We start from the raw sequence: 25,149 nt of genomic DNA, 5'->3' as shown, positions 1-25,149 counted from the left end.
AAAATACAAGCCCTGTGTTTTGTAATCTTCTACATTCACTTTCAATGGTCGGCCATTTTTGACCGGGAACATCACAAGTGTGACTTTGTGCCATTTTGTACAAAATAAAAGCATTTTAAAAAAAATTCCTGGTTAAACATTAAAGTAGGCTAGTGTGATCAACAGATGAAACTTTTTTTCACCTTTTTCACAATATTGACAAAATTATTAACAAATAATGCTTTTTTCACTCAAAAACTGAGGTGCATAAGCTCGGATAAATGACTCCTAAAATTAAATAGTTTGAAAATTAAATGCAAAACCAGTCCTAATTGAAAGAGAACAAGTTGACAAAAAGATTGAATCCAAGATTGGGTGAAAATATGGTATAATGAGTGATTTCTAAGCTATTTTTTATAGGCCGGTCATTTTTGACCGGGAACACCACAAGTGTGACTTTGTGCATTATTTTTTACAAAACAAAAGTTTCAAAACAAAATTCCTGGTGAAACATTAGAGTAGACTAGTGTGATCAACAGTAGCCATTTTTTTCATAATTTTTTTTCATATTTCCAAATTTACTCATAAATTATTTGTTTTTTTACTCAAAAAATGAGATGCCTACTCTCAGATAAATGAGGCCCACGATTAATCAGATGCAAACAGAAATATAAAACCAGTCCTAATTGAAAGAGAACAAGTTGACAAAAAGATTGAATCCAAGATTGGGTGAAAATATGGTATAATGAGTGATTTCTAAGCTATTTTTTATAGGCCGGTCATTTTTGACCGGGAACACCACAAGTGTGACTATGTGCCATATTTTTTACAAAACAAAAGTTTCAAAACAAAATTCCTGGTGAAACATTGGAGTAGACTAGTGTGATCAACAGTAGCCATTTTTTTCATAATTTTTTTTCATATTTCCAAATTTACTCATAAATTATTTGTTTTTTACTCAAAAAACGAGATGCCTACTCTCAGATAAATGAGGCCCACGATTAATCAGATGCAAACAGAAATATAAAACCAGTCCTAATTGAAAGAGAACAAGTTGACAAAAAGATTGAATCCAAGATTGGGTGAAAATATGGTATAATGAGTGATTTATAAGCTTTTTTTATGGGCCGGTCATTTTTGACCGGGAACACCACAGGTGTTATTGGGTTTTGAACACCACATGAGGGTTAAAAAAACTCTGAATATAGCGGTGATTTTATGTGCCTTTTATTAGGCCATTCAATTTCCTAAAGGCTGTGATGGTAGGCAGTTTTGTGCCTGCTTCTTGTGTCATGACTCATAAGTATGACAGTACCAAGGCAAAGATATTTTTACACCATCTCCGATTTTTCCATTTCAGTGTTTAACCCCTGAAGATAGAGCTGGGCAGTTCTAACTCTGTGAACCACCTGCCAATTTCAAAAAACAACACACACAAATTCAGTCATTCATTATGGCATTACAAAAAAATGCTCAATTAGATCCCAGAGTTTTTTTTTTTTTTGCATTCCAAATAACTGATTTAATATTATTATTATTTTCATATTTAACTTAATGAGCAGAAAGAAGATTATGTTCAGACATGATCAGGGAGTTTGCTGTTGGGTTCAAAATGTTTTTTTGTTTTTTTTGCCCTGTCTTTAATGAACAATCTCATTGCAGAAATTAAAATAAGTAAATATATTGAAAAACTAGTGTGTTCATGGCCAGACTTTTATTTTGACGGTGTTGAATGCGGCAGCGCCTGAGCACACACATCTCACATTCTCCCTCCCATTCACTGTTGTTAACAGAACGTTAAACAGGATTAATGAATACAAAAACTATTATACTATATTGCTTTTATATTATTAGTAATAAAAAAGCAAACATCATAATACTTTCTCATTTGTCGTCTACATTAAGCAATTACGCATTTATATCATTTAAACAAATCTTTGAATGGCTAATGAACATTTAATTTCCCAAACCTTGCAAACTTAGTCGAATCCAGCTTGTGAGGTCTTGTGAAGTGTGAACTTTTATTCAGCATGATCGCGTGTTCTATGTGTGACAGTAATTTATGTAATTACACATTTATGTTTTAAACCACTTTCAAATGATTTCAAATTTCTTAAATCATAATAAAAAAATTATATAGGCTTTATATCGGCTATAATGATGGTATCCTTCAGATGGATATACAGGGTGACATCCTTCTGATGAATAAATGAATAATGTCAAATTGATTTCTCATCAAATATTTGATATCTACTTGGCAAATATGGTCAATATGATTTAGCAATTATAGAGAAAATACTTACCACTCTTGCTTTACATAAATCTTGTAAATAATTTGATTACATATCATTTCTGACAATCTCGAGACCGCAGTAATGCATGCTGAAAATTTGGCTTTGCCATCACAGGAAAAAATAACATTATAAAATATACTGAACTAGAAAAGAGTTATTGTAATATTTCAGAATATTGCCATTTCAACTTTATTATTTATAGAAAAAAAACTCTGGTGATCATTAAGCCAAAAAAACCTTCCAATAAAAAAAAGAAATCTTATAAACCAAACTTCTGAATAGTAGTGTATGTACACCCCCCCCCCCCCCCATCCACCATTCTTTAAAATAAAGCTGAAATTTAGGCATTTACTTTTTACAGAACAACATCACACCATACATGCTAATCACTAGGCCTCTCATGGCCACCCTTTATCTGTGTGCGTGGCAAGATGCTTTCTGACGTCCAGGTAATTTAGCTGTCTGGCTGCTCGTTCGGCTAAATCGAAACAAATCGGGCGACAAGACAGCTCCACAAGCCTGTCTTCCTCTCACTTTTACCTTCTGGCCTAATTTCAGATGTGTTCAGTGCTGTGAGTGGCGTGTCTGAGGAACATGAGTGGGCTGCTTTACTTTTAGAATCAGTGTGGAGAAGCTTTGCCCTGAAGCTATTCTGTAAGTGGGCGTCTGTTAACACAGCTAGTCCAGCACAAAGGAGGGGAGTTTGTCAATCTCGCACTCTCTTTTATAGTAGGTGGAAGATTACTCGCTAATGTTATGGCGGAACAGAGAAGAGTTACGAAATAAACAAAAAAGAGACACGTTTTGCGCTACCTTTAGACACATGACCGATACCACACCTCTGGTTAAAGATCAGTCATTAAACATCTGAAGGCATGGGTCTAAACCTCAGAAGGGATATTGTCATCGAGATGATCTGTTGCGCTACTGTACGCCGTTGCAGTAAACTTTTGCTTTGTGAATGCAGTCACTTCGTGACTTTGATAAATGGCTGTATGAAATGTGTTAACCTCAGCCTGACAGTAAGCCACGTGTACACACACACCCTCTTATGCTTTGTTCCAACATATAGTGGTTTTATCTCTAAAGGTGGATGAATGGCTGTATTATTTGGCCATATAGGGCGTTCCTACTGCTGGGTGGCCTTTTATTGTTAACTTGCATAACTAGCAAAATAATCTGTTACAATTAACTGTAAATAAATAAATTTTCTTGTCCATAGAATCAAATCGAGGGAAAAGCTTTGATTGTATTAACAATTCTGAAATGCATTATGCATCATATTGATGCATGAGTTTTCCATGCATCATTTTTCTAATTAAAAAAAAAACACCTACAAACTTAATAAAACTAAGCTCATGGGTTTGATTTGTAGGAAAAACAAACATGTTAATGTAAACCTTGAATGCACTGTAAGTTGCATTGGATAAAAGCATCTGCCAAATGCAGGTACAATGACTGGAAGATATTTATGCAGAATAAATTACATAAAACAAAAGATACTAATTATAATAAAATGTTAACTATCTATTCCTAAAAACCCAAAATTGATCTTTTACTCAACTTGAGTTATGAATATGAGTTTGCAGAATGTATTAATAAAAAGGTTATGCAATAAAAAGACTGTTCCAGGACTAATTTTAAATTTAAAGAAGTGCTAAAACAAATAAAAACCAAATCATATCTACAAATAGATATTAAAAAACAACAAATAAAAATGGGAAAAGGCCATAAAATTTCTAAAAATATATTGAAAAATAAATACTATAATAGTACAGTACATCATTTTAAAACGGCATGCAACAATGTAGTGTGAATCTATAAAAAAAACGTATGTTCTAGTTTTTTTTTTTTTTATAAATCTAAGATACAAAATGCACAGTGTAGCTAGATTCAAGAAACAAATGACTCTTACAAGCTGTTCTCCTAATAAATAGTTCAAAAAGACTAGTTACCAAGTAACTTTTAACTTTTCTCATTGCACTGCACCGCTGTCGGTCATGACAAATATGGCCGGCTCTTGTTGAAAATCAAATGTCTTCTGGTCACTTTGTCGTTGCAAATCGGCGTCAATGTGCGCCCTGGTACAGACTAACGGCACACTCGCACACCATTCTCAACAGCTCAGTGCAGCTCACATGTAACCAGACAGCATATTCTCCGCCTGCTGCCTCGCTTGTTTGTATTAGGGCAGCTCGGCCTTTCCTGTCATTGTGCGTGCCGGAGATCTTGTGTGTTGTTGGGATCGACTAAGCACTGAATCACAGATGAGGACACACGAACACACAATCACTGCCTGTACACTGACACAGTTTGACTAGTAAACAGTCTGTTGGCACTAATCAAGTCAGGGCAGGAGCCGAGAGTTGAGAAAGAGAGAGAGAGAGGGGCCAAAGATGTCTCCCTCTGTTCTATTGATAGAGCTGTTTGACTGACAGTCAGGAAGGGCAGTGGAAAGAAGGACATTGGGCTGGCAGCAGAAAGACAGAAAAAGAGCGAGTGAGAGACAAAGATAGACAAATAGAGCGAGAAGAAGGGGGGAATTCGCAATAATCCACACTAACCAGGTCACTGCTCTGTTCGCACTGGTGAATATAATACTCATCAATCTGTTGTTGTGCCTTGGAGTTCACTCAAAATATCAGAACGCCACATGTGCGTACAGATCTCACACACGGAAAACAAATGAGGACCAGAAGATACAGTATAAACACTCACATCCTCAAAATATGACAAGAGGAAGTGCAGAACTCCGAGAAGTAGCCCTACATCTCACTACCGGTACTTCCCTATGATCAAAACATTGTCTAGTTGAATAACGACACTATCCCATGAGGCCACAGGACAGGAGTTAGTGTTCTTAAATAGTGGAGAAAAACAATAGGGCTGATGTCAATGTCACATGACAGTGTTAACAGTGCGGATAAAGCATGTTCAAACTGTATTGTTACTACACTCATGCATATATTATGTACATTATTATAGGTCTTCATTAAAAGCAGCAAATATATACAATTAAAATGGTATAGTAGCTAGTGTTATTGTTGACTAAAATTATAAACGTTTTATTTTGGGCTATTGAAATATAGCAGAAATAAATGAATAAAAGATTAAATGCATCACAAAAAAAATTAGAAATGTTGCTTTATGATCACCAGGGCTCCATTTATTTCCTCAGGAATAAAGATTAATCTGTATAAATTATGCATATATAATAAACTTTGTGAAGATGGTTTTAAAATTGTTGTGATATATTTTAGAGAATATTAAATATAAAAAATAATGGCTTTAAATTATACTGTAATGTTAAATGTCTATAATTCATAGAAACAATTGAGGGAAAATGCACCAGCAGGACAAATTAAAAACATTGTAAATATGTTAAGTCATTGTAGCAGTAATAACTGTCTGTTTTGGCAACATGCAAAAAATATGTTGGCCAGTAAACTTTATCATGTCAACGGCCATTGGCAGCTGTGGCAAAGAGTTAGTTTTAGGCCCTGTTTGGAAGTACTCTCTCTTGAACATGGCTAAAGAGGACACTGAATGAGAAACAGAAAGGCATACCATGGGTGAAAAAAAAGAGAGACTGAAGTGAAATAGCTTAGGTAATAGGAAGGCGGGCAGAAAATTAGGCAGAATAATAAAGAGGAGACAGCCCATCGCAAAGAAAGGAAGGAAATAAGGAAAGTGTGGCCTTGAGAAGAACGACAGATATGCAGAGGGAGGGATACATGTCAGGGGAGGAAAAATGGGAGTTTGTGATCCCACGTCACTCATTCTCTCCCTCGTTCTCAGACCGTTCCCCACCATCTCACATACTCTGAATCCTTAGAGAAAGAGAGAAGAACATGGCAGGAAGAGGGAGAGAGAGAGAGAGGGAGAGCGGGTAGGCGGCAGCCTCCTGTGGCAGCTCATCGAGAGTTTCCTGTGTGGATTTTCTGCTGTTTTACCCCTAATTCTTAATCTCCTATAATCTCTGTCACTCTCTCACAGGTCGCACGCTAAGCGCTGCTGTTATCTAAACCCTTTAAAACATATTTACACCCTTTCACACACACAAAACTCAGCGAACACTCAGCGAATGAGTCATCACTCACTCCAGCTGATAACGTTATCCTCAAAACACACCCTGTTGGCACAGATGTAGCTGACAGTCTTTACATAGACACACACATCAGTATGACTGCTCAGAAGGATCCAACCAAGAATTCCCAGAATGTAATCAGCTCCCTAAAACATTGTAAAACATTAGTCACTGCCTGGACATAAATTACTTAACTGGCTGTCGTTTCTGCTTAACATTTAATCTCAAATGAGTCCTATGTCAATGCCAGTGATGTGCAAAGATGTCTGTCTGCCCAAGTGTTGTCAAAAGACCCGGTACTTTGGTACGAAGTCGGTACTAAAAAAAGTGTCATGGTACCAGGATTCTTTAAGCACCGGTGGTACCGAGAACCCGGTCAACCCGGGTCTTGACACATACAGTGTCATGATTTCCGTGAAGCAGAAAACGCGGACGGACTCTCAAAATCCAGTCATGAAAATGAAACTTACATTTTAAGATGGACAGTCAGGAAAATTGTCAAAGTTACCATAAATTAATCAAATCAAATCTCCATATGGACCAGTATCTGTAAATGTTAGTTGAAATATGAATCCTGCATGTTCTGCGTGTATGAATGAATGGCAGAGACGTGCGGGTTTGATTACTACATAGACAGAAGCGAGTGACGCTTGCAGTAATTTAAGCATCTGCCATCTCAGTGAGGACATAAATACATAAACATCACCAGAACTGTTCTGAGTCACTTCACAAGCATTTAACGGTTTCATTTGAGTAAAACCATTGTCAATTTAAAGGTACTCACGACAACCTGTCAAAATAAGTTTTTACATAAAGGCATTGTGCTAAAAATATTACTATTATTTAGTAGAATGTATGTGATACTGCTACTGTTGAAAAAATTAATACAACTTTTTAAAGAAATCACAATATTTCTTCCATCCCCTATATTTACCAAAAAATAAAAAATGTTTTTCATTAATTAAAAGACAAATTACATTTGGGTGAACCTTTTTTTTAATGTTTTTCATAACATTGCCATAACATTCATTTTCATTGCTTGTAGAAAAATGTAAATACGATTGTAAATAACTATAAAGAAATGGCATTGGTTTTATTTTTAGTGATAAAAAGCGTGTTTTTTTTTTAATTAGCTTATTTTTGTGTTTTCTTTGGTACCTAAATTGGCACAGAGAACCGTGGATTTTCACTGGTATCGGTACCGAATACTGAAATTTTGGTACTGTGACAACACTAGTCTGTCCCTTACGTTTGAATTACTTCCAACATATCATGTCTGCTTGAATAACATTGATGGAGCAATCACTGCCGGTGCCTGTTCCAACTGACAATTCGAAGCATTACATTTTGCATTTAGCTTTAAGCATAGGGTTGGCCAACAATAAAAACAACTAATGTCAAATGACTCTTAAAGAGTTAGTTTGACAGAATCAAAAACACAGTCTGAGTAAGCATAGTCCAATTCACAAGTCAATGACTCTTGGTTTGTTTAATGAATCGTTTTGAATCGAATTTCAAATACACATCCAAAATCATAGTAGACAAACCTATACAAAAAAGCATTTTTGAGCTAATATTACCCACAATTACCCTATGAATGAGAAGAATCGTGTTTAAACTATGTATGAATTTGAAAGCAGTTTTAAGATAACAATTTTAGCTAATGCTTGCACGCAAACAGTACACAACAGAGGTCGGTCTGTGTAATCAAGACAATTTTATGATAAGGTGTCCCACTTTCCCCTTATTATCAAGGTACATAAATGTAAAGCATAGTCCAAGCATATTAACTGGGACAAAGCAAAAAAACATAGTGAAAAGCAGGCTCTTATCCATCAACAATAGTCTAGTGGAGAAATTACATTCTCAAAATTTGACAGACTCACATGGAAATGAATCATATCTCTGGATATTTAAGAGACTGTCGAGAGTGAGTCCAATAAAAACCTTTAATTTTGGACACATAAAATCCATTTGTATGGAAAATGACTAATTCATCATTGAGCGGACTCTTATTTACTCTCCAAAGCTATACCTCTCCCAAAACACATGAACACACACAGGTAGACCAGAAGCAAACCAGCATCACAATAAGAAATGACAACTCAATGCTGTCCGATTACTTCATGTCTCATTCACCATGTATGAAGCGCATAATATTTCAGTGATAATGCCTTCTATTCTTGCTGGGTCTGCAATTGATAGCTTTCAGTCAGGCTCAAAGACCTGGAGGGCAAAACATCCATAAAACTGCAGCACAAGCCTATCAATTGTCCATCTGTTTCCCAGCCGCAAATATTTAGATCACCTCTCAAAAGAATAAAACAAAGGTACGTGAACAAAATGCAAGTTTTGGCCAATCGCAATCCATATTAAGCACTATTTCAATCATTAAACAGTGCGAAAAGGTTGTAAAAATGCTTAAAGTGCCTTAATATATTTAAAACGGTAATATTAAAACATCAAATTTAGTAATCACTATCAATGATTCATAGTTAGCTTAGCAAATTTAGCTTAGCAAGCAAATGAGGCCAGAATATGAACGCAATCCACTTAAGGATCAGTGTTTTTCTTATAATGGTTTTCTATGAGAAACCATTTGACGTGAAACTTTGCCATTGCATTCATATTCTGGGTTCATCTGCTTGCCTATACAAAATATACATCATCAATAAGGTGTTTACATAATTTTACCGTAATTTTTGAACAGAACAGATGCGCAGGACTCAATGAAAGAGAGAAAGTGGCCAGAAGAGGCAGTGAAATGTAGAAACATTACTGACCTGTTCGGGGCTTCAAGTGCAGGCCAGTTTCATGTGTAAATACGCTAGATAGTTTTATCTTATTAATGAGTGTTAAACTGCTAGTAGACTATTTATTAGGCTATTAATAGCACCCCATTATTATCATTCAGAGTACTGTGCTAAAGGAAATCAATATCGGATTGTAAATTTACATTTAAAAAAATTAGCATAGACAGATATTCACATGGATTTATTGTTCAGGGACGGAGGGAGCTAGAGTAGAGAGCAACACAAAAATAATATGAGTCACAGCCTAATAATTCAATAGTGTGTTTAGTATTAGAATTTTTCAACAAATATATTGTACTAAGTTTGACATTTAGGCACTTTAGAAATTAAGTTTTAATACACTACCAGTCAAAAGGTTTTGATCAGTGAGATATATTTTTTTTAAGTCTCTGCATTTATTTGATCCAAAATACAGCAAAAACAGCAATGGTGAAATATTTTTTATTTAAAATGACTGCTTTCTATTTGAATATATCTTAAAATGTAATTGATTCCTGTGATTTCAAAGCTGACATTTCAGCATCATTACTCCAGCCTTCATTGTCACATGATCCTTCAGAAATCATTTAAACCTACCATAGTTTCATTACCAATCCAGACATTAAAAAAATTAGATATGCTATCCTCAGACAAAGAAATTAAAATTTTTATTTGTAGCCTTTAGTGTGTTCAATAATTCTGATGCTTCAGAAAAATGGTTATTTGTTCCACATGAATGAGTACTTTTCCTGATGAAGTTGTGTGTGTGTGTGTGTGTGTGTGTGTGTGTTTGTAACTGACCAGAGAGGTCTCCGTTGCTGTAGGCTTTGCCCCGGCCCTCTTCGTCGTTGGGCACAGCCGACACCTGCTTAGCCGAGGTGCAGCCCATGACCTCACTCCCTCCCCCCTCTCACCATCTCACCTGAGAGAGACAGAAAACACATTCAACAAGGAGGCTAAACAGTGCACATTTAAAAAAAGGCAGAAGGGACACACGATAAGCTCCATTAGCATCTCTGCTGGGTTTCTTACTACCGATCATCAGGAAAAGAAAACACAGCCTGTTGAGCCTGAACAGATCCAGACATGCTTTCTATCACATCCCGAAGCCAGACATACAGATTCATCTTTTTTATTTTCACCGAGTTACTTATGAACATGTGTATCTTCAAACTGAACCTAGGCCAAGACCAACACAAGATACACACAGCAGCACCGAAAAAAATGTGAACACACTTACAAAAGTACCAATGTCACTGCATTATAGAACAAAATATCAAACCAATGGCATTTACACAGAAAGAAATATAGCAAAACATGTAGGAAAGTCCGTTAGACTTAAGGACATTCTTTGTTCAAAATGAAAACAAAGTATTCTGACTCTTTCTGACTGACAAATGTCACTGGAAAATGTTCATTGGATCCTCTTTTTTTATTTTATATATATATATATATATATATATATTAGGGGTGTAACGATACGCGTATTCGTATTGAACCGTTCGGTACGACGCTTTCGGTTCGGTACGCGGTACGCATTATGTATACCGAACGGTTCGTTGGAGTAATTAATTATATTTGAAAAAAAAAAAAAGAGAGAGAAAGAAATATAATGATATGCGTTCAACAAGGTAGCCCAATAACCCAAACAACGTAACAGGCAACGCCCCTGACACTCCCGAAGAAGAAAAAAACACCATCTTATATGTTTATGTTAGGCTACTCAGCAGGCGCTCGCTCACTCAGTACGCGCTGAAGGCTCGTTGCAAAATAGCCAATGCGTTTAACAGACTAGAAATGAGAAGATCCTCCAATAACCAACAGGTCTGGTGTTTGGGTGCACTTTGGATTCCCTTTAAGCTATAATGGTGATGGCAAGAGAGTGGTGGATAAAAAAACAACGGTATGTCGCATCTGCAACATGACAGGGTACACCAGCGGGAATAAAAAAAAAAAAAAAAAAAAAACCAGCGGGAATATCTGGGATATATGCGTCAGTACTATCTGGGAAAAGACGAAAAAAAGGAGAAACATGCACGCAGCAAACTATCCCTGCAGCATTTAGACACTATAGCTTACAGGGAATCCAACCCAAACACCAGACCTGTTGGTTATTTTAGGATCTTATATTTCTGGTCTGTTAAATGCATTAGACATTTTGCAACGAGCCTTCAGCGCGTGCTGAGTGAGCGAGCGCCTTAGGGCCGTTCACATATCGTGCCTAAAAACGCATGGAAAACGCTAAGCGCGTCTTTCTCCTGAGGCGTCTGTCTTTGCTAAGCAACAATGACGTGCTCTCTCCATGAGACGCGGAAATTTCAGCGAAGGATAAATGGATTTGCAGCTCTAAAAATCGCTTGCAGTAGCTCTGCTACTGAATTTATTTCAAAATTGCAATCCATATACAACTATGATCAGCTGTTCCTTCATCTTGGCTGAGCTCTCAACGTTGTTATGGGAAAGGATGAAGCTGATTGGTTGGTTCTTGTCACATGACCCGCGGTGCGCTTGCGGCATTCTAAAAGTTGAGATGTTTTTACATTTTGCTGTATCTAAAACGTATCGAACCGAACCGAACCGAACCGTGACATCAGTGTATCGTATCGAACCGAACCGTGAATTTTGTGAACCGTTACACCCCTAATATATATATATATATATATATATATATATATATATATATATATATAGTCACACTGAAGGCATCAAGGGCTATTTGACCAAGAAGGAGAGTGATGGGGTGCTGCGCCAGATGACCTGGCCTCCACAGTCACCGGACCTGAACCCAATCGAGATGGTTTAGGGGTAAGCTGGACCGCAGACAGAAGGCAAAAGGGCCAACAAGTGCTAAGCATCTCTCGGGAACTCCTTCAAGACTGTTGGAAGACCATTTCAGGTGACTACCTCTTGAAGCTCATCAAGAGAATGCCAAGAGTGTGCAAAGCAGTAATCAAAGCAAAAGGTGCTACTTTTTAAGAACCTAGAATAGGACATATTTTCAGTTGTTTCACACTTTTTTGTTATGTATATAATTCTATATATATTTCCATATGTGTTAATTCATAGTTATGATGCCTATATATATAGATAGATGCATAGATACTTTCCGGTTACAGCGGCATACAGTTGAAAGGTTTTTTTTAATGGGTTATTGGTTAAATCCCTGAATTATACTTTGTGGTTAACATAAGCTCAAGATATAGTCATGTTTTATTCTAGGACACAAAATATATCCGTAATATTCCCTCAAAGATTTCACTGACAAAGAAAGTTGCTAACAAGTGGCTAAATGGGAATACAGAGGTTGTCAGGGACATTAAACATCACACCGAAAAAGTAAACTGATCTACTCACAGTGCAATATAAATATGTTTAGCCTATTATGACTGACAGAACAATTAATAATTTAGCTGCTGCCTTTTGTTGTTGTTGTTGTTGTGAATGACTTTTTAATGAATCTGTTGAGTCTATGATTAAAAGAATCACTAATTAGTCATTATATATATTATATTCAAAAAGATACTTGATTGTCAACACCAATGAGTGTAATCATATAAACTACTGTATAAAAACACTGAGTGAACCAGTTATCTGAAAGTGTATTGGAACAATGGAACAATCCTATACGGCAGGGATCCTCAAATCTGGACCTCGAGATCCACTTTCCTGCAGAGTATAGCGCTAACCCTAATCAAACACACATGAGCATGCTAATCGGTGTCAATCAATGTCTTTGGGATCATTCGAAAATGGCAGACAGGTGACTTTAATCAGGGTTGGAGCTAAACTCTGCAGTGCATTGGACCTCCAGGGTAAGACTTGAGGAAGGGGAGCCATAGGGTTTTCGTCAAGGGAATCAGGGTGATTTTCAGGTTGGCCTACAAAGACACGTAAAAAAGTACTCTAGATGTTTTGCATTGCATATAAGAACACCTTCAAAATTTACGGTAGAGATATGAGAACATTTCATCCAGGAGGGACCCCAGTACCTCATGCTGGAATGGACTCAGAAAAGAAGGGGACAAATTGAGAGAGGACAAAACAGGAGAGCGAGATCAAACGAGCCGGTTACTCCTCCTCTGCTCTCTTTCCTCGTTTGAAGTCTTCAGGAGGGGCAGTGTTTAGCTCTGGCTTTAGCAGCACGGGACCCGGGACAAAGCACCAGGTGTACAGGCAATAGAAAACTGTGTATGTCGGCACAGATGAGCCTGACCGCTCTCTGCTGCTAGTCTTGAGTGAACAAGATCTTGGTACGCCATCCCATAAAAGCCTGTGAAAGTATAATCACCCACAGTAGGGGTTTTCGATGAGGAAGTGTTTAGATTTACACCATCTAAAGTCTGAAAATGTGCTCATCAGAATTGGAATGGCCTTCATTTGTGAAGTTCTACACATGCTCTGCCATTTGTTTTGCTGATGAAATATACTTGCCTTATTTGACAATACTTGGAGTTACAAATAAGAGTTTAGTACTTTCGGCTCGGCTTGACACCTCATGTTTAAATTCATTTTTCCCTTTAAATAAATGCAGAAACACAAAATTCAGAATAGCATGCTATACAATTCAACATCCTATTGCAAAAATGTATTTGACAAATCGTGTCTGTTTAAAAAAGAAAAAAGAACAAACATTTTTTTATAGTGCTGAAAAAGAGCAAAGAAAAAACAAAATTGTATTCATCCTTGTGTTACCTAACAGGCTGAGAAGTCTATTCACACAGTCTGAGACATAAACAAGAAGCCATCTGGGCACTTGTGTCAGGTTCACTTTCTCATGCGCAGACACAACGTTGACGTCTGTGTTTTGTAAAAGTGGTGTGTATACATGTACCAAGATCAGTGACTGGATGTGCGTTTCTATACAGGTCATGGCATGGTCAAATAGATCATTTGCTCAAGAGAACAAGGGAGAATTATCAAGTCACATTTTTTGGATGCACGTCCATGAATTTAAGGATAAAATTATATTACATTTTTGACTATAATATAAAAATTATTTTCACATTATGGCTGACAACTGATAAATATATATATATTACTAACACACAATATATATATATATATATATATATATATATATATATATATATATATATATATATATATATATATATATATATATATATATATATATTTTTTTTTTTTTTTTTTTTTTTTTTTTAATTACACAAGAATTAAGGAATTTTAATGTACACTATGAAAAATGAATATTCATACTTTAGATACTGTATTTAAGATTACACGTGACATAAACTTTTACATAAGGTGTGTCCCAAATCACGTACATATGCACTATTCTATGACGTTTTGTATTATAAACAGTAGAGATCGATCTATATGGGTTTTTCTATAGCCGATGCCGATGTTTAGAGGTCAGGGTCAGCCGATGGCCAATATGTGCTGCCGATTTTTAGGGCCGATATCTTGAAGTTTTCCCCTTCATTTGCATGCTAAAATGTCACACTAATAATAAGTGGATGCACAACATTTCTAAACTTATCATCATTTATTGAACACTGACTTGAACCATCTCTCGAATCTTAATTTTGTACACTGCACGGTATTAAAATAAAAATGTATCCAAAGTTAACCAAACAAATCAATAAACTGACCAAGTATTAAATGTATAAAACAGGTTATATAAATATAGTTGCAGCCCTAATAATAATACAGCTGCAAACATTTTGCAGTATTAAGGTTATTGAATTATCGTTAATTTAAACAACGATCGATCATGGAAATTATCGAATATTGACATCTCTAAATGCAAATGAGATGGATGGAAACCTGATTATTGTCTGAATCAAACCATGCTTCCGAACAAATGTCATTCACCGTTCTGGGCAGCTCCAGGACAGCTATCTCTCTGAGCACGGTGCTGTCTGTGAGCGAATATTATATATATATATATATATATATATATATATATATATATGACAAATATCGGCCGACCGATATAACAGTGCGAGAGGAGTAGTGCATTCACATGGAAAAATCCAAAAAGAAACCGTGCACTTTAAAAACAAGGACGATGCACTTGCATCACGCATCCCTCCACTTTATTTAGTAAATGATTTGATTGTAGTTCGTTCATGTTTTAGAAAAATCTCTTTTAATCTTTCACAAAATTCAGATGAAAATGTGGACAAAATTGTTATAGACAAACTTTCAATGTGCATAACACCTCAACCAATAACCATACCCTTCAATCCTTATATCTCAAGGAATTCAACCAAACACGCAGCTCTGACAATAGAAATTATTGACTAATGTGTGAGGACAAAAGAATAACCTCCTTTCTAGGCAACAGCCTTGAAGATGAAGTCAAGCAAAATAGCATCACACCCTTACTAACACACACACACACACACACACACACACGCAGCAAGTACACACCCTCAAACAGGCCGGAGGGCTGAGAGCTGTCTGAGCCACCGCTCACCCTGAAAAACAGGCTTATCAGGAGATAACAATAATCATGGGATGCAGAGCACAAGTCCTTTGAATCTCAGCTGAGACCGAACAACACAAACACCAAACCCTTGCTCTGAAGTACCAGAGGAGACCCCATTCATTCATCTTCACCTGTGACCGAGCAAACAGGACAGCGTCCCCGACCATAATATTTACTCACCCGCAATGGCTGTAGCATCAACTCCGCGTCCCAGTTTAAACCGATCACCAAGCCTGCTGAGACACACAGTGAAAAAGTCTCTGTGCCATCATGATTATCTTACGACTAAAGCCTCTTTCTCTTTCGTTCCTTCTTTTCGCCTTAAGCAGTATGAGAGGTGGTTTGGGGGTGGAGAGATGTTGAAATAATAACGTTAGTGTTTAAGAAGGGAACTCGCTAACCACGAAAAGAGAGGGGCAACGAAAGGACTGTGGGAGAGACAGAGTGCTCAAATCAGAGGAAGCAATGAGTCTGAGAAACAGATGGGAAGATACAAATGTCAAAGATGACAGTTTGTAACCATTTATGCCCCGAACTTCATCTTAAAGCTATGATGTGCAAACCTCCCAGCAGAACACTTTAAAAGAAAAACAACAACTGTAGACTACCTAACAGCCAAAACTAAGAGGAATCCCCAACTTCCTCCAAACAATTACCAACTCCATTATTAATTCATTTATTAAGAGTTTGTTAAGAGTTGATTAATCGGTTGGTAAGATGTCAAGTAGGTAAGATTTTGAAGTCTTTTTTTTGCTTACCATAAACACCAAATACATCAAAAAAGAAAACAGAAGTTTTGTGATTTCAAATGTATTTCTAATTTCCATTTTAACATATTTTAACAATATAATTTTCAGCAGTCATTACTCCAGTCTTCAGTGTCTCATGATCCTTCAGAAATCATTCTGATTCTGATTATTTGGTGCTCAAGAAACATTTATTTTTATAATGTTGAAAACGGTTAAGCTGTCTTTTTAACAAACGTCTTTACTCTTTAATGTAAAAATAACCTACCTTTTATATCAATATTTGAAGTATTTTGAAATACACTTATTTTATATTTTCTGTTTTCAATTGAATACGACTTTTTTCAGTTTGTTTTTATTCAGTTTATTTTAGTTTTTTTTTGTATTTAGCATTTATGTCTTATTTCGATTAACAAAAAAGTTTTTAATAGATGTATTTTAGTTAAGAAAAAAAAATACCAGTTTGCCTAAGCAAGCAGCACTAACAAATGTTTCCATAAAAGTTTTCCAAACACTGCTCTCAACTTTTGATGGAAATTAGCATATGAATAACTTTTCAAGCTAGCATGAGAACAGGCTAAAATATAAACTCACTCACCAATCCATTCTTACATAAAACGTCCCATTTAGTTGAAATGAGACAATTCACCAAATAATGGCGTCACATACTAATCGCACAGAAGCTCATTCTACTCCAGTTTCATGAATAAGGGCCAGTGTATGCAGCCAAGATGGTGGGGAAATCTTACTTGCAAAATCAGAATCGATCCCTCCATCCACTGTCACGCCGTGCCATTCAGGGCTGTCCCAACACTGCCTGCATCTGACTGACTCACGGACTTCACCCCTCAACAACTGATTTGTTCCCGTTACCTTTCCAATGTACGTGGGTTTGCGGCTTGGTGTCTTTGCCACTAGTCAGAAAAGAACCAAAAATGACTCAAAAAAAAAAACATCACACACTTCTCATATGACTAGTCAAACGAAACCTTGAGTACCTAATTTTTCTTCTAAATCAGCGTTTTCAAAACAGCACACCTTTGTATCTTTCCTTTCTTCGATTACTAATAAGCGCCATCTCTCCTCCAGTGAACGCACGCACAAGGCTACAGCTTTGTGAATAACAACTCCAGGGTCAGGTCTGTAATTTTTCCGTATCAATCTCTATAAAGCTGACAAGCGCCTCCTGATTCTGCCTATAAATATTCATTTAAAATTAGAAAACCATCTATTATATACCAATTCTGTTGCCTGCTGCAGTATAATTGGTCTGCCCATTTCCTGGAAATACACACAGCTATCTAATAAGCTCTTGAAAGTCCCCAGATGAGAATCCCTCCCACTGTGCGAAACACATTTACATCTCTTTACAAAATGTTTACTAATTCAGCTAAATTTGAATAAGGTTTAAAAAATGTCATGCTTCCATCTAAATGGCACCGGTAATAGACAGCAGAGTTATTTAAACATTCAAATCAGCGCGTCTATCTGTCTCAGCACATACGCATGGCGCCTTGATGCAGGGACGGAGAGGACGTCCATGTCTGACAATAGCACAGGAGGATGTTTGATCTGTGTCATTTCAGAACAGCGAGCGCCGGTTAGTCACACACAGCCTTTAGCCTGACCTCTACCTTGTGGATCAAAAGCATAACACAAAACTCAACCTCAAAAGCCACCTTTGAACCACATGGGCCTTTCACTGGATGACTGGATTTGTAATTAATCCTGTCAATGCTTTCCAAGGCAGGAAGGATCGAGGACAGTTGGTGTACTATCTTAGACTGTACATTAAGGCAAGGCCTAAAATGCCTCAATGCAAAGCTATCTACATGTGCAAATAATTATTTTCCTTCATTTTTTTAAGTCGACATGAAACACAAGTTGCATTCCTCTTTTCTTATTTTGACGTATCCAATTGAAACAGCATCTTGAAAAACAAACAAACAAGAGATGGTGGTTTTTAATTTGGTCTATCGGGAATGGGATCGTTGTCATCTGATATTGCCCTGATCACATTTGAGTGACAGTTTGTTCTGCCCTCATACCGGTGAACACGTCATCAGAGAATAGAGGTCATTGCAAAAGAAAGGGGAAGCTATATTGATGATAAATTAAAGATAAAGGGCATGTGAAAAATAAATAAATGTAAAAACACTGCAATATTTTATAATAAAAAAAAATCTATTTTGATTTTGTTACTTTAAAAAGCATGCATTGATAATTATTCATCAGAATGGTATACTTAAAAGGGTCATAAACTGCCTTTTTTAATTATTTTATACTGTTCTCTGAGGACCTCTTATAATGTTATCCAGATTTTTACAACAAATTTAGAAATATAGGCTATTTTCTGTCTTGTTTTGAGGCCCATCATCAGAACGCTCTGTTTGAATAGGCATGGCAGATTGTAGACTCGGAAATAAACACCCGCTGCCATGATTGGTTAACAGTTGTGGATGTTTGACAGACTACATCTTTCTTAGATGGATAAATTCTCAGTACATATCAAACAATCTGTAATAAGACATCTGTAATAAGACAAAATCAATATATAAATAAATAAATACACATACATATATATACACATACACAAACACACACACTCAGACTTGTGTGGTGCAACATTACTGTTGTTCATCTTGTTTCAATCTTTCTGAAAATCCTGTCGAATTGTGCCTTGTTTGTAAAAGAATCCATGGTGAAATGAAGAAAACAAACAACAAAGTTCTTACTGTGGTCTGGAACTCTATTAAAAATAATGTTCATCTACTCTTTCCTACGGTTGGGATCACTGGGAAGGCAATGCACAGTTTTTCCACAACTTGGCACTCCAGTGTCTAGTTTCCGTCTGAGCCATCTTTATTGTTTGATTTCAGCGTAAACCTGCATTTGCCTTTCTTGTTGTTTACACTGCATGCGCAAATCGGTGGGTGGGGCTAAACAGGCAGCATTATAGAAGCAGGCACTGATCTTCTGTGGAAGCGAAATTTAGCTGCATTATTACATAAGAGTAGAACACTCCAAATTAATTTTTGCAATCTGAAAGTTAATACTGAAAAAGTAAACAATTTTAAAGATAAACCACATATGTGTTCAGTATAAAATGTACAATATGGCGATTATATTTAACATTTATTCAATCTTAATGGCTTTTAGGGCTGCACCATTATGACAGAAATAATTGCCAATTATTCCCTTGAAACTGTAATTGCGATTCTTAATTATGATTATCACAATTTACACTGAATTATGTTTATACCATTGTTTAATGCAACTGCATGCCGTATTTTTATATGAAAATAAACAAGCTGAAAACACTAGCTGAAAAACTTTTAGTGCTTTTCTATGGTATTAAGCCTAAAATGCCAAATATACATCGGATTGGTTTCTTCTTTAAATTAAAAAAAATATGAATGGTCTTATAATGTTATACTAAAATAATGGAAAACCCCTTAAGATAACATGTAGAAAGAAAAAAAGCATATCTTAAGTGTGCAGAATAACATAAGTGGACTTTAAACGATTAATTGCCACTAAGAACGATTATGTAATTTTGCCATCTGTAATCACGATTAGAAGACTGATTAATTGTGCAGCTTTAATGATTAACTTTAAATGTCATTCTATCATTATTATTAGACGATATATAAAGGGACTTAAAATAAACCCCTAAAGCAACCTAAGAACAATGAAATGTGTTCATGTGTTCAAAATGACATCCTTTGGTTACCAGCCCAGTTCATTCACAAGACACATTGTTTATCTTTTTGTATAGCTTTACTTCAAATGCAAACAAATTAAATGCAAATGAAAAAGATTGAAAGCTGTGGAAGAGTTAACTGAATTGAGTTTCAGTCAGTTCCTCAAACAACAGTGTAGCTTTAAAAAACATGAGGCATGAGTCATATGGACTTTATACATCAAATCACTCAAAAAAGCAAAAAAATAAACATTTTACAAATTATCTCGATTTGTGATACATGGAAGATGGATCCACTTGACCAAAATACCTCACACTGCATAAGAGTCAGATAAGGTTGTGTTGTCAATATACTAAATTCAAAAGTTGAAACACACAGTACACACACACACACACACTCACACACACACACACACACACACATGCAATTTCCTCGGTCATCAGAACCACACCACACACAGAACACCAACACCACCACCAACACCACAGGAACCTCGGACAGAGACCTCCAGTAACTATGGTATCCTCCCTGACATTGCATCATAACCCCATGAGCTAACTGGGTCTCTTTTCTCAGGTCCCATGAAGCACGCGGGAGAAACTGAATAAAACAGTGAGTGGGAGATGGGAGCTGTGATGGTGGAGAAGATTGAAATTGACTGACTGAGAGGAGGACCCAACTATTAATAGCCATTCAGCCTCTTCAGTCACCAGAACAAAAGCCATATGTGCGCAAAGCAACACACATGCTGCTTATGGATAAGAGAGAGACAGATGGAGGCGTCAGACTGATGAGAGATTGAGAGAGAGAGGTACAGAGCCGACCGTGTCTCCCCGGAGCAAAGTCCAACTCATTTCCGTAAATTGGTTCTTTCGAACGGTTTGCATCAGAAAAAAAAAAAAAGTGACTGAGCAGTTCTTTTACATCATCACGTGGTTACTGACATCCCAGCATCCCCACAACATTCCTGTGAAGTCCTATGAAGCATATGTTGTTCATTATGTAAAGGCAGTTTATTTCAATTTTGTATCAGTTTATTGGAGCCATCAATCAGCTCATAGAAAAAGCTGTTTAGCACCTAAATCTAATTTGAATTTTTTTTTTTTTTTACTAAAATTTATTTTGTGGATAAAGAATTTGAAAATGTTATTAAAACCAACAACTACTTTGTATAAGCATAGTCTTACAATCAGGTTGTTGACATATTTCTAGTAGCCTGTTTTTATAAAATTTCTGCTGTTTTCTAATTTACTTTTCAGTCAGTCAGTCAAACACTCCGTTCACTCCAAATGTTCTGTCTCAAGTGTGCGCATGTCAAAAGAGTAAATCCGATCAGAAGCTTGTGACATATAAACGCACATATCAACAAATAAAGCGATCACTTTTCTTAGCGTTCATGAAAACACTACGTTCGGATTCGCCAATCAGAATGAATTCATTCCGATGGAAGTAAAAGGTGCACACTGCACTAATACTGAAAGTGAAAAGTGAAAGTGACATACTGTAGATAATATTGAGTTTCTCACTGTTAGCACATAATAACCACTCTCATACATGGTATCTTTATTTGTTTTTAATAGCAGAATTAATATTTACCCGTTTATATATAAATATACATATAAAGCTGTGCTGCTCATATTAATCATGCAAAAAAGCCCCTCCCCTTGCCCAAAATGCCGTGGAGGAATATCTTAAAAAAGGTTGTCCTGCTCCACTAAACAGTTGCTGAGTGAAAGGATAGTTTTTTAATGACAGGACACTCGATGTCATTCGGATCGAGTTCAATCGGATCAATTATGGTGTTTATATGAACATTTTTCGATCCGATTGAGCCTTCGATCTGATTATAAACTGATTATTTGGATGCATGTAAACGTAGCCAGTGAGCTGTCAAACCAGATCATTCAGAGTTGGACACATCTGAAAGAAGCAGTTGTCTGTAATGAGTAAGGGAACTCTAAAATTTAATTAATCACTTACAAGTCAGATAGGTCTGACAAAGATGCAAGGTTCAAGGTACAGTGAGTTGGAGAGTTGTAAAGATAAATCACTGCAGTTCAAATTTGAGTCCACATAAAGTGAAAGTCGTGACATTTGGTACCCATACTCAGAATTGGTGCTGTACATTTAACCCATCCAAGTGCACACACACAGCAGTATGAGGTGAACACCTCGTGAACACACACCTGGAGCAGTGGGCAGCTATATATCCAGCACCCAGGGAGCAGCTGGGGGTTCAGTGCTCAAGGCCACTTCACTTAACTTCCTTCCCACCTGCAACTCCTCAAACCCGAGACTTGATCCTGCAACCTTCTGGTTACATGCCCAACTCTCTAACCATTAGGCCACAGCTGCAATAAGTAAAATCAGTCAGTGAGTTGATTCAGGAACTGCTCGGACGATTCAGTCAGATTCAGTAATGAACAGAGCCATTGAAAAAAAAACATATTCAAAGAAATTATTAGTTTATGAATCAGACATCATTAAATCATGTATAAGACACGGTTCAATAACTAGCTGCATTCGAAATAGGCTAGCATACTCAGAGTAATTATTTTGGGAACATTAAAAAAGTATGTTCTATATTGTAAAAATGTGTGCAGTATGAATTTAATCCGGATTATACAAATTTACATTGGCCATTCCGTCATCATCATGTAACCTACCAGCATCAGTTGAATCTCTTCACTGTCATCCACAAATCCTCTACCATGGCCCCATGGGATAGGAAAGTATGCACTTTAGGCTCTCGCCAGAAGTTTTATGAATACTGTGAATTCATAAAAATTCAGACATACTACTCTTCTCACTGTTTTCGCCTACTATTGGTAACGTTAGATAAGTACAATTTCGCCATTCTCAGTTCAGGGAGTTGATTCGATTCTTCAACGAATCGATCGGTGCTGTTCTGTAGTCCAGTTCAACCGAAAAAAAAACTGAAAAGATCCGACTCAAAGGAATGATTCACTTACGAATCAGACATCGCTAAATCACGCACAGCTCCCTCTAGACGTAAACATGTCTGCCATTCAAACACACCGCCATACATTGAATACGCGCCAGCGAAAACACTGCTTCTGAAAGCACAGTGACAGAAGGACACACACAGCTGCGCCACGCCAGAGACAGAGGGCGCATTGTCTGCCCGCAGGACAGTGGACACACACACACGTGTACGTGTGCATGCATGCCAACCCAAGTGTATTTTGCTTTCTTTACATACAGTTCGGTAGTATCACATAAAAACACGGTGAAAAAAAAAACAATTAACATCATTGCAATGCGAAAGAAACCTAATAATAACCAATTATTGAGCTCACCCATTCATCTCTACCATGGCTGTCTCTTAAATTATAGTATACTGCTTACCTAGACAGCACTATGGGTATAGTCGCCCAAAACACCACAGCATTCGTTTTGGACGCGAAAGATGCCCAAAAGTGCTGTGTAAACTGGCAGAGCACTAGGTTTTGAGACACACCCCATACACCACCCCATGCAGCCCAGAATCAAGGTTCACAGATCAGATCAATCTGATCATGCAAAAAAGAAGAACCAGTCAGTAGCCAAAACAGGAATCGACTCACCAAAGACCAGCAACAAAGAAAAGCAATCGGGTTGCGTCTAACAATGAACACAAGCATCAGCGCAAAACTGGCTGTATGTGACAGAGAGACACTCACTTGTCAGAAGTGACCCGCTCGGTCCACTGGCAGCGGCTCACACTCACACACGAGCGCGCGCAGACGGAATGAGCGCCGCTGTAGTGATGTGGATGTGGACCGCTGGCTTACAGCCTGCGCTCCTGAGTTCTTCTTCTTAATCTATTGATGTTTTATGGCGGTTGCAAACCAGCTTTTGGTGCATATTCCGCCTCCTACTGGGATGGAGTGTGTGGCTACGCTATCAAGGGAAATTAAACATATATAATGCTACGTACATTTTGTTATATAACTTTATTTTCAGGAAATTTATAAGAGCTTTGTAACCTTTATGAGAACTGTTTCACACATTCTGTAATGCCATGTGCCAGCAGATCTCTACTTCCTCTTTTAGCTGGACTCTTTCCATTTCATATGCCCTACAGTTAATCAGCACATGCTCTACAGTGTCTGAAAGGCCACACTGAATACAGTGACCGGATTTGTGTTTTCCTATCATCTGGAGTGATTTATTAAGAGTAGAGTGTCCAATCCTCAATTGACATATAACTGTATCATTCTTTCTATTACCATAAGTAGTTCTTACATGACCGATTATACAAACGCAGCCCTTTGTCTCCTTGATCCCATCTCTCTCGCCAAATCTTTCAGACAGTTACTTTACTTTAACCTTTAATTTCTGATTTACTTAAGGGTATGTCAGTATTTGTATTCTTAAGAGCCTGTTTCACTATCTTATCCACCTCCTCATTTCTTTCCAATCCTACATGAGCAGGGACCCATAAAAAAATGCAGCTATAATTCTCAGTTGGCATATTCAGTACAAACTTTACAGTACTTCTATTAATATATCTTATATATCTTTTTTAGAATCACCTCTATCTTAGTTAATAACGAGGTTGATGCTGAGCCATATATTATTCTGCAATAATCAATTGATGACCTAATTAAAGTGCATTATACTCTTTTAAGACGATGTCTTGTACCACCCCAATCCACTCCCGCCAAGCACCTCAGCACATCAAACTTCTTTCTTACATTTTTGCTCCTGATTTGCTTGAAGAACTGCAGTCATCTTGCTCAAGCCTGTGTGGCAAAACAACCACATGGCTAGGAGTGGAGGAACTAGTCAAATTAACCGAAACATTTTCCACTTATCACCCCCAGTAGCATGTCTTGAAAAAGAGCTTTCCAATATTGTCAATTGCTTATGCCAAGAAATTATTTTACTTAGAAATATTCATGGCTCTATGGTAAACTCTGCAATTAAATGTTTTCAGGGGGAATAAAGGGGTAGCCTAATATATATAGGATGTGTGGTTTTACTGTATCACTTACACAGGGTGTAATGGTGGAACTGAGTAACAGGGGGTTACAATGATGTTGTGTTGTGTTGTGAGGAGCCCATCCCCTTGGTTGTGTGACTGGGGC

General features: G+C 37.0%; 1 protein-coding gene across 2 annotated transcripts in view; it reads right to left on the bottom strand.

The window, feature by feature from the left end:
- Positions 1-23,890, bottom strand: part of LOC113108005 (uncharacterized protein C1orf21 homolog) — a 31,918-nt gene extending 8,028 nt beyond the window's left edge. The window contains exons 1-2 of one of the 2 annotated variants that reach the window (XM_026270855.1): positions 23,740-23,890; positions 9,954-10,074 (exon numbers count right to left, since the gene is read on the bottom strand). In XM_026270855.1, the coding sequence (XP_026126640.1) occupies positions 9,954-10,041 (88 nt within the window). In that variant the 5' untranslated portion in view covers positions 10,042-10,074; positions 23,740-23,890. Of the gene's footprint in view, positions 1-9,953; positions 10,075-15,786; positions 16,011-23,739 lie in introns of those variants that run through there. The other variant, XM_026270856.1, reaches the window with a different exon arrangement.
- Between the last annotated feature and the right edge of the window lie 1,259 nt (positions 23,891-25,149).

The sequence above is a fragment of the Carassius auratus genome, chromosome 8 (genome assembly GCF_003368295.1).
Source record: "Carassius auratus strain Wakin chromosome 8, ASM336829v1, whole genome shotgun sequence".
In the NCBI taxonomy this organism is placed as follows: Eukaryota; Metazoa; Chordata; class Actinopteri; order Cypriniformes; family Cyprinidae; genus Carassius; species Carassius auratus.
This window is presented reverse-complemented; position numbering and strand designations above follow the sequence as displayed.